This window comes from Sinocyclocheilus grahami, unplaced genomic scaffold (assembly GCF_001515645.1).
Source record: "Sinocyclocheilus grahami isolate Dianchi unplaced genomic scaffold, SAMN03320097.WGS_v1.1 scaffold142.1, whole genome shotgun sequence".
Classification (NCBI taxonomy): Eukaryota; Metazoa; Chordata; class Actinopteri; order Cypriniformes; family Cyprinidae; genus Sinocyclocheilus; species Sinocyclocheilus grahami.
In genome coordinates this window covers 986,344-1,002,890 of record NW_015505321.1, presented here as the reverse complement: position 1 = coordinate 1,002,890, position 16,547 = coordinate 986,344, and the positions used below count along the sequence as shown (strand labels likewise).

General features: G+C 32.8%; 1 protein-coding gene across 1 annotated transcript in view; it reads left to right on the top strand.

Moving 5' to 3' along the window:
- Positions 1 to 16,547, top strand: part of LOC107591508 (ras-specific guanine nucleotide-releasing factor RalGPS1-like) — a 33,301-nt gene that overhangs the window by 8,536 nt on the left and 8,218 nt on the right. The window contains exons 3-6 of the mRNA XM_016280665.1: positions 2,359 to 2,426; positions 11,957 to 12,083; positions 13,528 to 13,679; positions 14,898 to 14,946. Of these exons, the coding sequence (XP_016136151.1) occupies positions 2,359 to 2,426; positions 11,957 to 12,083; positions 13,528 to 13,679; positions 14,898 to 14,946 (396 nt within the window). The remainder of the gene's footprint in view (positions 1 to 2,358; positions 2,427 to 11,956; positions 12,084 to 13,527; positions 13,680 to 14,897; positions 14,947 to 16,547) is intronic.

Genomic DNA, 16,547 nt, shown 5'->3' with positions numbered 1-16,547 from the left:
ATATATATATATATATATATATATATATATATATAAACAATAACAGATAAAGTACTGGTAACTGTAACAAAAATGTAAGTAATATTCTTGCCAAATCATTATTATTATGTCATTTTACTTTGCATTTTTGTACATTTTGTTATTTTATTATTATTTATTGTTGTTATTGTAACTTTATTATACATGTTGGGTTGGGAAAGTTGTTTTTGTTTTCATTATATTTTATGATTTTTCATATTTCCGTTTAAGTTTTAGTCATTTTGTTGTGTTTTTGTCTTTTTTATTAGTATTTTTATTTCCTATAGTTTTTATTCATTTTTATTTCAGTTTTAGTTTCAGCTAATTCAGTGCATCAGGTTAAACTAAATGAAGAAAAGGAGTGTTGCTTTGGCAGCTAGCTGACATAAAATAAGATCAAGGTTTATTTTATTTCAATAAAAGTTTATTTTATCTAACTTTTATAAAAGTACATTTTGTTAAAGTTAAAAAAACATTTTATGGTTTTAGCTTAATTTTAGTTAAATATAATAACACTGGTTTGCTCACAGCATCATGCAAAAATCAATGTTTAGTAAAAATTCAGCCCATAATGGTCCAAATTTTTGTTTGGTACTGACAAGTACTTGACAACGTATGTGTTTTTTATAGATGCATTTGGCTTTTAGCACTTTTATCCAAAGCAATTTTATTCAGACTTTTTTCTTTCTTTCTTTCTTTCTTTCTTTCTTTCTTTCTTTCTTTCTTCCTTTTCTTTTTTTAATTCATTCATTCATTCCCTGGGAATCAAACCCATGACTTGGCTGCATGATGTGTTTATTTTGAGCGCTCCTTTCCCAAACTCACTGTACATTGTGCCAAAACACCATTAAAGGCTGTTCTGTGCATTCTGAATGTCAAATCATAGTTGATGATGTGGAAATAAGAGATTGCGGTTCAGTTTATTGGATTGCTAACAATCAGTCCCTTCTGGTCCCCTATAAAAATGTGAAATGTTATCGGCCCAACAGATCCCGTTTGGGTTTCTCAGTGTCTCCTCTAGGTCATGTACACGACTAGAAAAGGCAAATGCAAGCATGAACAGCATGAAGAGTGTTACATCACCTCTGAGGCCTGTAAGCGCTTTTATAGGAAAGTGTTTTTGAAAGGTGAAGTGGTTACAGTTTAGTGTTGCATGATCTTTCTAGTCGTTTTGCGAGTGATGAAATTGTACAAACACTGTCATTCATCAGGGCAGGTCAAGTCACTGAATGCTGACTAGGTGTTATTATGTAAATGTGGGAAGTCATATGTTAATGAGCTTGTGGTTTTGATGTCATAATCATGATTATTTCTGAGCCATTATTGCTGTTGTAGATGTAGATGAGTTTGTTTCTTCATGGGAACAGATTCAGAATTACGTGAGTATTACATGACATGCTCAGAAATGGATGCTCTGCAGTGAATGGGTGCCGTCAGAATGAGAGTCCAAACAGCTGATAAAAACACCACAATAATCCACACCAATCCAGTCCATCAGTTAATGCCTTGTGAAGCCAAAAACTGTGTTTGTAAGAAACCGATCCAGCATTAGTTTTTAACTTCGATCCGTTGTTTCCAGCTAAAATATAAGTCCTCTATCCATAATATTGCTTCCTCCAGTGAAAAAGTTATCTTGTCTGACTCAAGAGAGAAATCTGCACAGATCAAACAGTTCAGAACCGCTCTAAACAAATGTGTGGGTGGATTTTGATGTGAGAGGACAACAGGAGATGGACTTTTTCACTGGAGGAAGCGTTATTGTTGATTATGGTGTTTTGGCCAGAAGCAACGGTTTGAAGTTAAAAGCATTTCTTACAAACATGCAGCTTTTCACTTCCCAAGATGTTAACTGATGGACTGGAGTGGTGTGGATTATTGTGGTGTTTTTATCAGCTGTTTGGACTCTCATTCTGACGGCACCCATTCACTGCAGAGCATCCATTGCTGAGCAAGTGATGGGAGGCTATTGAGTACATTTTCAGCCAATTTAAATTTTTAAGCAAATTATACCTTACATAGAAAAGATCAAGAAAGAATCCTGTTTTCCATGATTTTATTGTATTTTTTTAATGAAAAGTGACGTCTCTTACAGTTAAATCAATTTCGAGTGTTTAAGGTGGCACTGTTGGTTGAGACTAAAATGATGTGATGATTAACATCATATGGGTAACATGTCTTATTTGGGGTTTATGGCAAATCCGATTCAACTAAATTCATCCTCAAAGCCTGTGCATTCAGGCTAACATTAGTTGGATTTGAAATATTAAGTGTCCCACCCTGAAGCTTCATGGAACTTATGGGGTGTTTTTGGTGAGACTTTTGCTTGTCTTTCCATTACAGACTGTCTCTGAAAATTGAACCAGGGAACAGCTCGCCACGCATGGCCACATCCAAAGAAGATCTTGCAGGTAAAACAGCCTAAATGTCATTATTTCTACAGTTTACTTCTAATATAGATGCATTTAGTTGCCAAAAGGGGTTTTGTCATATATATATATATATATATATATACAGTGGTGTGAAAAAGTGTTGGCCCCCTTCCTGATTTCTTATTTTTTTGCATGTTTGTCACACTTTAATGTTTCAGATCATCAAACAAATTTAAATATTAGTCAAAGATAACACAAGTAAACACAACATGCAGTTTCTAAATGAAGGTTTTTTTTTATTAAGGAAAAACTAAATCCCAAACTACATGGCCCTATGTGAAGAAGTGTTTGCCCCCCTGTTAAAACTGTGGTTTATGTGTGACAAACATGCAAAAGAAATAAGAAATTAGGAAGGGGGCCAACACTTTTTCACACCACTGTATATATATAGATATATATATATAAAATTTATTTTTTCTTTTATTTATTTTTTTTGCTATGAGGCCCATCTTGTGCTATTGTTCAAAAGCTTTTTAAATGTTTTTGAAAGAAATCTATTTTTTACATTTATTTGATCAAAAATACAATAACGGTGAAATCATTCTAAGATGCTGATTTGCTGCTCAAGAAACATTTGTGATTATTATCAGTGTTGAAAACAGTTGTGCTGCTTCATATTTTTGTGAAAACTCTGATACATTTATAATTTTCAAGATTCTTTGATGAATAGAAAGTTCAAAAGAACAGCATTTATTTGAAATATTTTTCACATTATAAATGTACTCACTTTTGATCTATTTAATGCATCCTTGCTGAATAAAAGTATTAATTTCTTTAAAAAAAAAAGTCTTACTGACCCCAAACTTTTGAAAAGTAGTAACTTACAGAAGACATTGTAGTCATTTCCCCCCAGCATCCATTATGTTGTCCCGTCTGAATGAGGTCACTGGCCCCTGGTGCTAGAGTTCTCAGTAGGCTCTGAGGGACCCGTCCTATTTGACTCATTGAAAGGGCAAAGGGAACTGAATGTGGACTGAGAAAACAAACAAAACATGAATGGCTCTCTATGGAGCCTTCATAATCTCAACATTGCACATCTACATCACACCACCACATGCAGGCATCGCTCATTGAGGCAAGGGAGTTTTAAAACTGGGCAATTTCTCAACTATTCAGTGTAATTTTATAAAATTATGTTAGAAAATTAACCAGTGCTTTAATTTGTAACTTTTTGTTTGGTCATCACATTTCCTACAAACCAATGCCAATAGCTGAGTTTTGCTCCAGCTCATGAATCACTATGTAGGTGCTGTTTCTTCTGCTCACCAAGGCTGAATTTATTTGATCAAAAATATGGTAAAAACCGTAACATTGTGAAATATTATTACCATTTGAAAAAAAACGTTTTCTATTTAAATATATTGTAAAATGTAATTTATTTCTGTGATCAAAGCTGTATTTTCAGCATCATTACTCCAGTCTTCAGTGTCACATGATCCTTCAGAAATCATTCCAATATGCTGAAAATAGTTTTTGTTGCTAATACTTTTATGGAAACTGTGATGCATTTTTTTCAGGATTCTTTGACGAATAGAAAGTTCAAAAGAACAGCATTTATTTGAAGTACAAACATTTGTAACATTATAAATGCCTTTACTGTCACTTTTGATTAATTTAATGCATCCTTGCTGAATAAAAGCATTCATTTCTTCCACAAAAAAAAATCTTTCCAACCCCAAACTTTTGAATGGTAGTGTATGAGAGCTCTGAGAAGGAGATGGTTTTATAGCATCTCTGATTTGAAATAATAAATTACTGACGGAGTTGGTCAGTTTGATTCATTTCCATGAATAAGTTCATTTCAGTTCATCTGTTTCAATGAGCTGTTTCAAAAACTGATTCAATCATATTTGTGAATCATGGAATTGGGTGTTTTGAATCTATTCACTCACAATTGTTAGTGGAAAAAAAAGAAAATAATAGTCTGTAAAGTACAGTATATTTAGTATGTTTACATATAAAATATATTTATTTACCTATATATGCTATTGTTATATTGGTGCATGCAAATTCAAGTGGTTAAATATTATTATTAAATATATTTGGCATCATCAAAAGGCCTAAAAATATTCGATTCTTTGACGAATAGAAAGTTCAAAAGAACAGCATTTATTTGAAGTACAAACATTTGTAACATTATAAATGCCTTTACTGTCACTTTTGATTAATTTAATGCATCCTTGCTGAATAAAAGCATTCATTTCTTCCACAAAAAAAAATCTTTCCAACCCCAAACTTTTGAATGGTAGTGTATGAGAGCTCTGAGAAGGAGATGGTTTTATAGCATCTCTGATTTGAAATAATAAATTACTGACGGAGTTGGTCAGTTTGATTCATTTCCATGAATAAGTTCATTTCAGTTCATCTGTTTCAATGAGCTGTTTCAAAAACTGATTCAATCATATTTGTGAATCATGGAATTGGGTGTTTTGAATCTATTCACACAATTGTTAGTGGAAAAAAAGAAAATAATAGTCTGTAAAGTACAGTATATTTAGTATGTGTACATATAAAATATATTTATTTACCTATATATGCTATTGTTATATTGGTGCATGCAAATTCAAGTGGTTAAATATTATTATTAAATATATTTGGCATCATCAAAAGGCCTAAAAATATTCAGGATTTCTCAGTGCTAAACTATATTCATTTCTTTTTATCAGTCATCTTTAGGGTTGAAATGCCTTCAATATATCCTGATGGGCATTGTAGGATGCATTTCATCAGAGATTGTATAATTACATATCATGTAATGTTATGTGTAGGGATTTAATTTACCATTAATTCATTATGATTAGTAATAATTATATTTATAATAATTTTACGCCTAATGTTTACTAGCCCAAATTGCCTTGTGTGTTTTGGCCCACAGCTCACATGAGCACGTTTGTGCTGAAATTGAACAAACAGTAGTCGATTAGCTTAATGAACTAGTTCATCACATAATCATTAACTCCTCTAATTGAGCTACATTTGGTTTATTCACTGCCAAAAACAGTTATGAGGTTATTTTATGGCTCACATAACGGAAAGTTTAAATGGTCTGAGCGAATTTGTGAATGTTAGCCATGTAATTAACATAAAGGTGTGGATTTCTTTGAACTGCTCAGAGTCGTGCATTGTAAATGCTGTATGTTACATGCTTGCGTTGCCTGGCTGTTGCCCGTGAGGTCTAGTCACGCGATATGATGAGTAGAAATGTAAGTACACTGTGAGTGACGTTTGTAAGCATTTCTCCTGAGCTGTGTGACCAAATCTATAGGTTTCCATGTTCATAAAAGTTATTATTTGTGGGGTTTCCTAGGCAACCTCTCTTGCCATTTAATAACACGTCTATTCTTATTCCAAGGCCAGAAGTGAACATCTAGACCATTTGTAGTCAGAAAGTTTTTGATTTGTTAAATAAAGACGTCAACATTTTTCCTCTATGAAGCATCATGCCCATCTGAATATCAGCACCAGATGATCTGACCGAGTGGAATGTAACACAGCGGTCTGGGATTCTGGGACCATTTGGCTTTTGATGTGTCATTCTTTCCTTTTCATTTTATTATTGAATGCCAGTGTGTGACTTGAAGAAATGTTTGGTGTATGTATATATGTAATTTTCATTTATTGAATGAGATGCCTGTGGCCACGTGGTTACGTCACAGCGAGGACTGGGCGGACAAGGTCTTTCCTTGAGTCTCGGGGTGACTGGATGTTATATAACCCCATAGATGTATTTGTGAAGACGTCCAGCCGAGGAAATGAGATCTTGCCACGAAACTCAGGCCAGAAAACAGAGCAAAACATGGAACAGCTGTTCAGACACACCTACTCTCTCTTTATTATGACTATTTTCCACATTCAAGAATCATAGTAAAGTCATCGAAAGTATGAAATAACACAAACTGAAGTGTGATGTAGTGAGCGAAGCACGTTTAACCGATCGAAACAAATGTCGTCTAGATTCCAGCTCTGCTCGTTCTGTGTATTCATGGGAATAGTTTTGAACGCTATTGAATTGTGAATGTACATGTTTATTAGATTAGATTATTGATTGGCCAAAGAAATTCACACATTACATATACGAATGGAAGTGTGGATGGATAAACTGATGAAAGAACAATGGATAGATGGATGGATGAATGAATTACTGGATGATAGACAGATGGACATAACAATAGATGGATGGAGAGAATGATGAATGCTTGGAAAAATAGAATGATGGGTGAAGGGATTGATGGATGATAGATGAATGGAACAATTAAATGATGGATGATAGAATGATAGATGGACAGAACAATAGAACGATGGATGGATAATGGAACAATGGGTGAAGAGAATGATGGAAGGATGGATGGATGATAGATTGATAAGATGGATAGAACGATGGATGAATGATAGAACGATGGATGGATGATAGATTGATAGAACGATGGAAGGATGGATGGATGATAGATGGATAGAACGATGGATGGATGGATAATGGAACAATGGGTGAAGAGAACGATGGAAGGATGGATGGATGATAGATTGATAAGATGGATAGAACGATGGATGAATGATAGAACGATGGCAGGATGGATGGATGATAGATGGATGGATGGATGATATAATGAATCATGGATAAAATGGATGGATGGTAGAACAATAAATGAATAGAACAATAGAATGATGGATGGATGGATGGATGGATGATAGAACCATAGATGAATAGAATGATGGATGGATGGATGATAGATGGATAGAACGATGATGGATGATATAATGATTCATGGATAAAATGGATGGATGGATGGATGATAGAACCATAGATGAATAGAATGATGGATGGATGGATGATAGATGGATAGAACGATGATGGATGATATAATGATTCATGGATAAAATGGATGGATGGATGGATGATAGAACCATAGATGAATAGAATGATGGATGGATGGATGATAGATGGATAGAACGATGATGGATGATATAATGATTCATGGATAAAATGGATGGATGGATGGATGATAGAACCATAGATGAATAGAATGATGGATGGATGGATGATAGATGGATAGAACGATGATGGATGATATAATGATTCATGGATAAAATGGATGGATGGATGGATGATAGAACCATAGATGAATAGAATGATGGATGGATGAATGGATGGTTGGATGGATGGATGGATGGATGATAGACCAATAGACAGACAGACAGACAGATATTGAAAAGAAAGAAGCTGTAAATGTGTTTAGATGGGAAAGTCCAGGCTGTGCGTGAACATACCTGTCACTCTGTCAGACACATATGCACAATATTTCTCAAATACATCACTGTGAAACTATTATTAGCTGGAAGCAGCTGGTTACATTGATGTGGTAACGACAGGTCTTAATCACAATCAGACCCGAGACCGAGACGTCTCACCCTTATTCTCAGCTCTGCTCATTGTGTCTCCCTGACTGTCATCATTTAGTTTTGTGTACACTACAATTCAGACGTTTCTGTGAGTTTTATACAGCAAAGGCACATTAAACTGATCAAAAGTGACAGTAAAGACTTCTGTTTCAAATAAAAGCTGTTCTTTTGAACTTTCTATTCATCAAATAATCCTTAAAAAAAGTATCATAGTTTCCACAAAAGTATAAAGCTGCAAAAATGTTTTTCTGCATATTAGAATGATTTCTGAAGGATCACGTGACACTGAAGACTGGAGTAAAGCTGCTGAAAATTCAGCTCTGCGTTACATGAATAAATTACATTTTAAAATATATTACAATAGAATTCAGTTATTTTGAATGATAATAATATTTCACAATAGTTCCGATTTTTGCAGCCTTGGTGAGCAGAAGAGTTATATGGGGCTCTAAAGTCACCTAAATCTCTCATTTAGTAGCAAAAACAAAAGAAGCACATGCTGCTACATGACTTATATTTGACGTACAAACCATTCTGCCCCCCACACATGAACATATGTGGCTAAACACATGGATCAGCGTGTACAGACAGGACCAGACTGATCGCTAACATGTACTGCTGAACTCAAAGCATGTGTCTGCCATCTAATTCACTTTTAATAGGGAAGAAAAGAGAGATTTGGAGTCAGCAGATACATATAAAACCAGACAAACACATTCAGAAAACCTTCTTCTCCTAACAACTTTTTAAATGTTTTAGTGCTAAACGTTTGAGTAACTTGAGTACTTTAATGTAGACTGTTAAAGCATGTTAAAATATGTTAAATGCTTTTGGAGCAATCCTGTACAAAAACGAGACCGATTTTCCTTTCAAAGTGATAGAGAGGTCAAATGTAATTGCCTCCAGTGTCAGCTGTGCTTCAAATATTAGGTAATTAATAATTAGATGATTAGTAAAGGGTCAAAATGAATGAAAATGTACGTCTTGCCAGTAGAACCTGCATAATATCTCCGCAAAACCAGCCAGTAATTGCAGTTATGAGCTCTGGAAGTGATGCAGCTTTCCCTCTAGTGCTTAAAAATCATATTCTTTTGCCACATTTTATTTCAAAACAGCAAATTATGAATGATAGATGAAATCAGGACATGATTCAGGTTGGATTTGATCCTGAGTTTCCCAAAACAGCACCGCAGCTCAATGCCTGGAGCATGTTTTCTACTGTAACTGCAAGGAATTGCGCTATATGGAGTTAGTTTTTCTAGTGGTCGATCGATGTATCACCAATGCTGATATATCAGCCAATATTGTCTTTTTAGGTGTTTGTTGTTTGATCGTGTCATGAGTGAAACTTTTATTTTGAAGCGCTGAGAGCCCCACAAACAAGAAGTTGCTGTCTCAAGTCTTAGTCTGTAATTTATTTTACGGATACTTTCTATCTAGTTCAATTTTTGGTTTTAAAATTGATATCTTTTCAAATAGTTTATTTTTAAATATTGTGGGAAAATGTTGAATTAATTGCTGAATTTATTCTTATTGGCTGATATACAGTATAAACACACACACACACATATATATGTATATATATATATAACGTTGTAATAAAAAAACGAGATCAATAATTTTATCAATTATTTTATTTTTGCAATTAGAAACAGATTTTAAAAAAATTTAATTACTATATCATTCATGTTGCTCTCAAACAAAGTAGGTTTATTGCATAAAACACAAAAGTAGCTCCATACCACAGAGAACATGTTTACATTTAATTGCATTTTACATTTAATCACTGTTACTACTACTAAAGATCCATGTTCTAATTCCATGATGCTCCAGAAACACCTGCGTCGAATCAAATCTCTCGCCATCGTGCCGTTTTCATTGTCAGATGGAATATCCACTCCGAATGTGGTGTTGATTTCATGAGCTGGTAGTCAGACTCATTAATGAAGCTTTTAACAAGAACCAGGTGAAGATCATTTCCTAAACGTCCCACTGTAGCATTCAGGTATTTACATTATATGAGAAACACGGTGTAAAGCCGTCGTCTGAGCCAGACTGGAAGAGAACGATGACGGTTTAAGGCTCCAGTCGCTCCATTAAATGTGTCTTCTGGTGTGTAAGTGTCTCAGCATGCTGCCCTGCATTGTTTCCACTGTCCCATGATGCCTGAAGGTGTTTTTGTCCACTGTGGAAAACTCGGGAGTCTGAGACTCTGATGGGTTCATGTGATGAGATAATGAAGTTTAGAGGGATAGTTCACCCAAACATGTGCTCACCCTACTGTGCTTATGTCAAACACAAAAGATATTTTGGAAGAAAGTCATTGTTTGGAACAATATGAGGGTGAGAAATCATGGCAGAATTTTTATTTTTGGATGAACTATTGCTTTAAGTAACCCATGTGAACTGTTCAGACTTTGACACACATAACAGTTATACTTCATTTTCTCTTTGGATAAAAGCATCTTCTGTAAATATGTAAATATGCCGAACTGCATCTGCACTATTAGTTACATGTCAAAGTATTCTACTGCTAGTTATGAGCAACTGAAAGAGAAATCGTCCTTAATCTTTGCATTGCTAATGATCGTTTCCAAACTGTTTTCCAAAAGAAAACTATTAAAATTAGTTTTCGGTCATTGCAATAAAATTGAAACATTCAACGGAATCTTAAACTTAAAATGACAAAAATGCATTAAAATTACTAAAGCTTAAACCAATATTAAAATGAAAACTGATCATATAAAAAGAAGAAAAATAGTAGATAAACAGTGCTAAAACAACCCTGGTTGCACGTAAATGTAAAACGGAAATAAAAAAATAAACAAAAGCTCAAATATTTAAAAATGATAATAAAAATGACAAAAGCGAATGACAACATTTCTAAAACTTCAAGTGAAATGAAAATAAACACATAAAAATAAAAGCTAATTCAAAATATTAATAAATGCTATAATAATAATGTAATAAAATGTAATGCAAAAATATAATATTAAAATAGCACTGGTTGCTTGTAAATGTAAAATGTAAATTAAATAAAAATAAAAGCTGAATAGAAATGTTACAAAATGAATAAAAATGACAAAAACATAAAATTACTAAAACTTAAAATATAAAAATAAAAGCTCATTTAAAAGCGAATAAATAAATACTATAATAATAGTTCTATTCTAATAATACCATTATTATTATTATTATAAAGACAAGACTTTTGTATGGATCGACTTGTGTATGGATTAACTGGTTCTTGCCATGAATATAGTCATAGATGCTGGATTGGCGTTAAGAAAGAAATAAACAAACTAATTATAATAATAATAATACAATAAAATATAATATTACTAAATTACTAAAAAATAATATGAAAATAACCCTGGTCACATGTAAACATAAATACAATTGTAAAAAAATAATGAAAGCTTAATAGAAATATTAATAAAAATATAAAAATATACATTTGTATTAATATAAATAAAAAAAAATTACTACAACTAAAATTAAAGCTGAAAATGTAAAGAAAATAATAATAATCTAATTAAAAATATAAATAGATACTATAATAGCATATAAATAATACTAAAACACCGGTGTCATGTAAATGTGGAACTGAAAGCAAATAAAATAAATGAAATGAAAGCTAAATTTAAATGAAAAATATATATATTTTAAAAAGCACAAAGTAAACTAAAATTAAGATATAAACTGAAAAAATAAAAGCAAATTCTAAATATTAATAAATAATATAATAGTCTAACAATACTAAAATGCTGGTTTACTAATGCCTCTAAAGTTATAGAGCTAATTTTCATGGTGCAGTAGAAGAAAAGCCTCAGAAAGCCTCACTGACGGGAACATGTGGATGCCGTTACTCTGGGGATCCTCTCTCAGGACTGAATAATCATCGCTGCGTTGAATCGGTCTGCCTCAAGAGGACTAGAGAATGTTAACATTTGTGTTGCGGCTGTGATTGCTAAAGCAGAGGCTCCGCTGACAGAGCCTCCACGTGTTTTCTTTCATTATGTTTCATTGAGTGTGACACTGAGAACAATCAGGCATGTTCAGAGCTAAACTCATTCTGCTTTTCTCTCTTTCTCTCTGTCTCTTTCTTCCAGGTCCGTCTGAGTTGTGTTTATCGGTCAGGTATAATCGACGGCCCACTTGCCCTGACGCCACTGTGGGGGTTCATATTCCCACCCCGCCGCCCTCACACCACAGGAAGAGCCACAGCCTCGGAAACGCGTCTGTTTTGTCTCTTCATACGTATAAACACACACTTACATACTGTATTTAGATCAATAGTTCAGGGTCAGTATGATTTTTGGAAAGAAATTAATACTTTTATTCAGTAAGGATGCATTAAATTGATCAAAAGTGACAGTAAAGACATGTTACAAAATATTTCTATTTTTAAATAAATGCTGTTTTCTTAATTTCTTAATTATGATTTTGAATATTCTTCAAATCATATTGAATCATCCCTCAGTTTCAAAATAAATAAATATAACGTATTTAAAGTCATGCACTTCAGAGTACAGAGGCTCAGCTTTCTGGAATATTTAAAAGCATAAATGTAAAGCATTATTATTATTATTATTGCACTTTTTCTAGTTTTGTTTTTTAAAAATGTTATATAATTATATTTGTGACCGTGGAGCACAAAAGCAGTCTTAAGTCGCTTGGGTATATTTTTAGCAATAGCCAAAAAAACATTGTATGGGTCAAAATTATCAATTTTTCTTTTATGCCAAAAATCATTAGGATATTAAAGATCATGTTCCATGAAGATATTTTGTAAATTTCCTACCTTAAATATATCAAAACATAATTTTTGATTAGTAATATGCATCGCTAATATGATTTTCTCAATATTTAGATTTTTTTGCACCCTCAGATTCCAGATTTTCAAATAGTTGTATCTCGGCCTAATATTATCCTATCCTAACAAACCATACAGCAATGGAAAGCTTATTTATTCAGCAATTTCGAGAAATTGACCCTTATTACTGGTTTTGTGGTCCAGGGTCATAACCCATATAACCTCTATAGTTATTTTTTAGCCCCTATAGGCCTCTATATAAACCTCTATAGATGTTCCCTCTCCTCCAGTTTTAGTTAGTTTCAGTAGTTATTTTAGTCAATCAAGTTAAGCTAAATTATGAGAAATGTTACCATGGCAACTAATTGACATTAACAAAAAAGTTTCATATATTTATATTTTATTTAATTCCACTTAACATTTATTTATTTTAAGTAACAAAGTTGATAATAATCAGAAATGTTTCTTGAGCAGCAAATCAGACTGATTTCTGAAGGATCATGTGACACTGAAGACTGAAATAATGATGCATTCAGCTTTGATCACAGGAATAAATTACATTTTAACATATGTTCAAATAGAAAACAGTGGTTTTAAATTGTAATAATATTTGATAATATTACTATTTTACTGCATTTTTAATCAAACAAATGCAGCCTTGGTGAGCAGAAGAGACGTCTTTCAAAAACATTTAAAAAAAAAAAGAAAAATCTTACCATCCCCAAACTTGAACGTTAGTGTAACTGCATACTAAACATTAAATCTTAAGCACTTTAGCATTTAGTTTGTCAAACGTACTTCTCCCTGGAAACTTTCGGTGTTACGCAATCTCATGCCTCATGATGCTTTTCTGACTGTCTCTCACAGTATGATGTGGCATTTCGGTGTGGTGGAGAGTAAAAGTGCGACGTTCCCCACAGAGAAACCACGTCACCTGCTGGACGACAGCTTCCTGGAGTCCCAGAGTCCAGCGAGGAACAACCCACACAGCTCATCCGTGTCCAACGGCATCTCTATAGGTATCAGCACAAGCCTGCACATTGTATTTAAGGAATGTGCCTGCTTTAATGCATCTTAAGCATTTGTGACATAATGTTAATTACAGCAGAAAATCATTTTGAATCAGTTTAAAATGAAAAAAAAATACGGTTAAATAATGCACTTGAAAGCAAACAAATCTAGCATTCTGGACTATTTAAAAAAATTAATGTGAAGCTTTATTATTGTTGTTAAAGCAGCGGCATGAATTAGTCAAGTCCAATTTATTTGTATAGTCATTTTCACAATACAAATCCTTTCAAAGCAGCTTTACTGAAAATCAAGTTGTTTATATTATACACACACATATATTTTATATTTTTATTTATTTATGCATTTAGCAGACGCTTTTATCCAAAGCGACTTACAGTGCATTCAGGCTATACATTTTTTACCAGTATGTGTGTTCCCTGGGAATCGAACCCACAACCTTTTGCGCTGCTAACGCAATGCTCTACCACTGAGCCTATGTCATATAATGTCAAATATATTGCTTTACATGAATTTACAGCATATTTGCATGTAAAGTCAGTAATTTAATATAAATATAAAGAAGATTCAGTAAAACTCTCCTTGAAATGTAATCTGTAAAGTATCTAAATACTCATATTCGAGATGGGACTACTGTACTAGTTTGGATGATCTGGTTATCTATTTCTGATGTTATTCGTGACAACAGATTTCTGTTCAGATTCTGAACACTATTATATCACCATGGCAACAAAGTTGAAAGACTAAATATAACTTTACAAAGAGAAAATCAGTAAGAGAATCTACCACACGGATCCCGTGCGAACTCATGCATGTCATGTGGCTTCAGTTTCTCAGTGCCTGACACAATGTACTTCCATAGCATAAGTGCATGATTGTATCTGCAGGAAGTCAAAATTATGAGTTATTAACATTCTTCCACAGCTAATTTTGTGTTGTACCCAGAATATATTTCTGATCCTGCATGCTGATTGGTCAGTAAAATGTATGTCACTTCACAGCACCTATATATGTAGATTATTGAAATAACATTTTAATAAAAATGTATGTCTTTGTTGTTTTAAATGTTACAGTTTTGTAGCCCCAGTGAGGTCTTTGAGGTCCTTTTGTACCTTATTGTTTGATTATCACTGTCAGTGATGAGAGAACATCTGATTTGTGCTGAGATGGAAACGGTTGTGAGGTTAGTTTGGTTTGTGTTTTCTCAGGCAGCAGTCAGAGTTCGTTCTGTGAAGATCTTTCTCCGGGGCTCGAGAGGTGAGACTCTGTCTTTTTTGTCGTGTTTTTGTGTCTAAACATCATCTGCTAATAAGAGCTGCATTTTTGATTTCATTATCTGACCGGTTTCATTTTAAAATAGTGTCACATTAGTTAACGTTAAGTAATGCATTAACTAACTTAAATGAGCATGTACTTCAAGTACTTGATAACATTAGTTAGTGAAAATACAACTGTGCATTGTTAGTTCTGGCCCATTAAATAATAGTAATAAAAATAACTTTTGACTTTTAATAATGTATTAGTGAATGTTGATATTAGCATTAACTAAGATGCATGCTTTAGAAGTATTTTGATTATTCACTCGTTTGTTCATGTGAACTGTACTGTAAAGTGTTACTGTATAACCCTCATAAGATGAACTGCCATCCAACTCTTCCATTCAAATGAGATTTCTAAAATTAATGAGTTTTATTTCATTTTTCCTAGCTCAACAGTACTGATTGTTTTTGTTGTTGTTCATTTATCGTTTCCAGTTTTAAATGTATATACATGTTATCATCTATATATGTCCATTCCACAGGAAAGCGCATTGATATACATACAAATAGCAAAACACAGTAACACAACAACTGCAACAAAAATTGGTCTAATAAACATTTTATACATTTTAAAATAAACATTTTATTCAGTTCCCATTCAATTCTGTCAGAGAGAGTCCGTGTATCTTCTCAAAATATTTAGTTCTCAATAATATTTATTTGAATAGCATATGAATTTTCATCTGTTTCCATTCAAGTTTTAACAATTAAACAAATGAATGTGATGCATATTTGTCAGCCATACATTAGTTCTGTACAAACAAACTGAAAGTTTTAAATGCACAGTGACCAGGTTTACATATATATTTATATATCATCAATAAATCCAATTTGTTTCAATGTCATAAGTTTAACTGTGAACAAATTGAACAGATGTGTATGAAAACTAGTGATAAAAAACACACAAAAAAAAGTAAATTAACTCTTTACCCCATAATTATGACTTTTTTCTTACAATTCTGAGATGAAGAGAATTGTGAGATATAAACTAGCAAGAAAAAAAGTTGACAAAGTCACAATTATCTTTTTATCTCTTATTCCATAGTAGGGAAAAAACAGAATTGCAAAATGTAAACTCAGAATCGCAAGATATAAACTAGGAATTGTGAGAATAAAGTCTGAATTTGTAGTTTATATTTTGCAATTCTGAGTTTGTATCTGGCAATTCTGGCTTTTTTTCTCAGAACTCAAAAAAAAAAAAGTAATTACAAGGTTAAACTCAGAGGGAAAACTTCAGAATTTTGAGATAAAAAGCTGCAATTACCTTTTTTATTATTATTCTGTGGCAGAAATGGGCTTTATAGATTTATACTAAAATGTATGTTAATTCTAAGCAATTTGAATACATTTATCTTGAAATTATTATTTAAATGTGTTAAAATAGATGCATGTAGTTAATAATAATCTAAGCAATTAATTTTTATTTTTGTATTTATTTTATTTTATATATTTATTTATTTTTGGGGGGGAGTGCAGAACTCCCACCTGTTTATATATGACTGGCAAATATCACATTAAAGGCACAATATGTAAGATTTT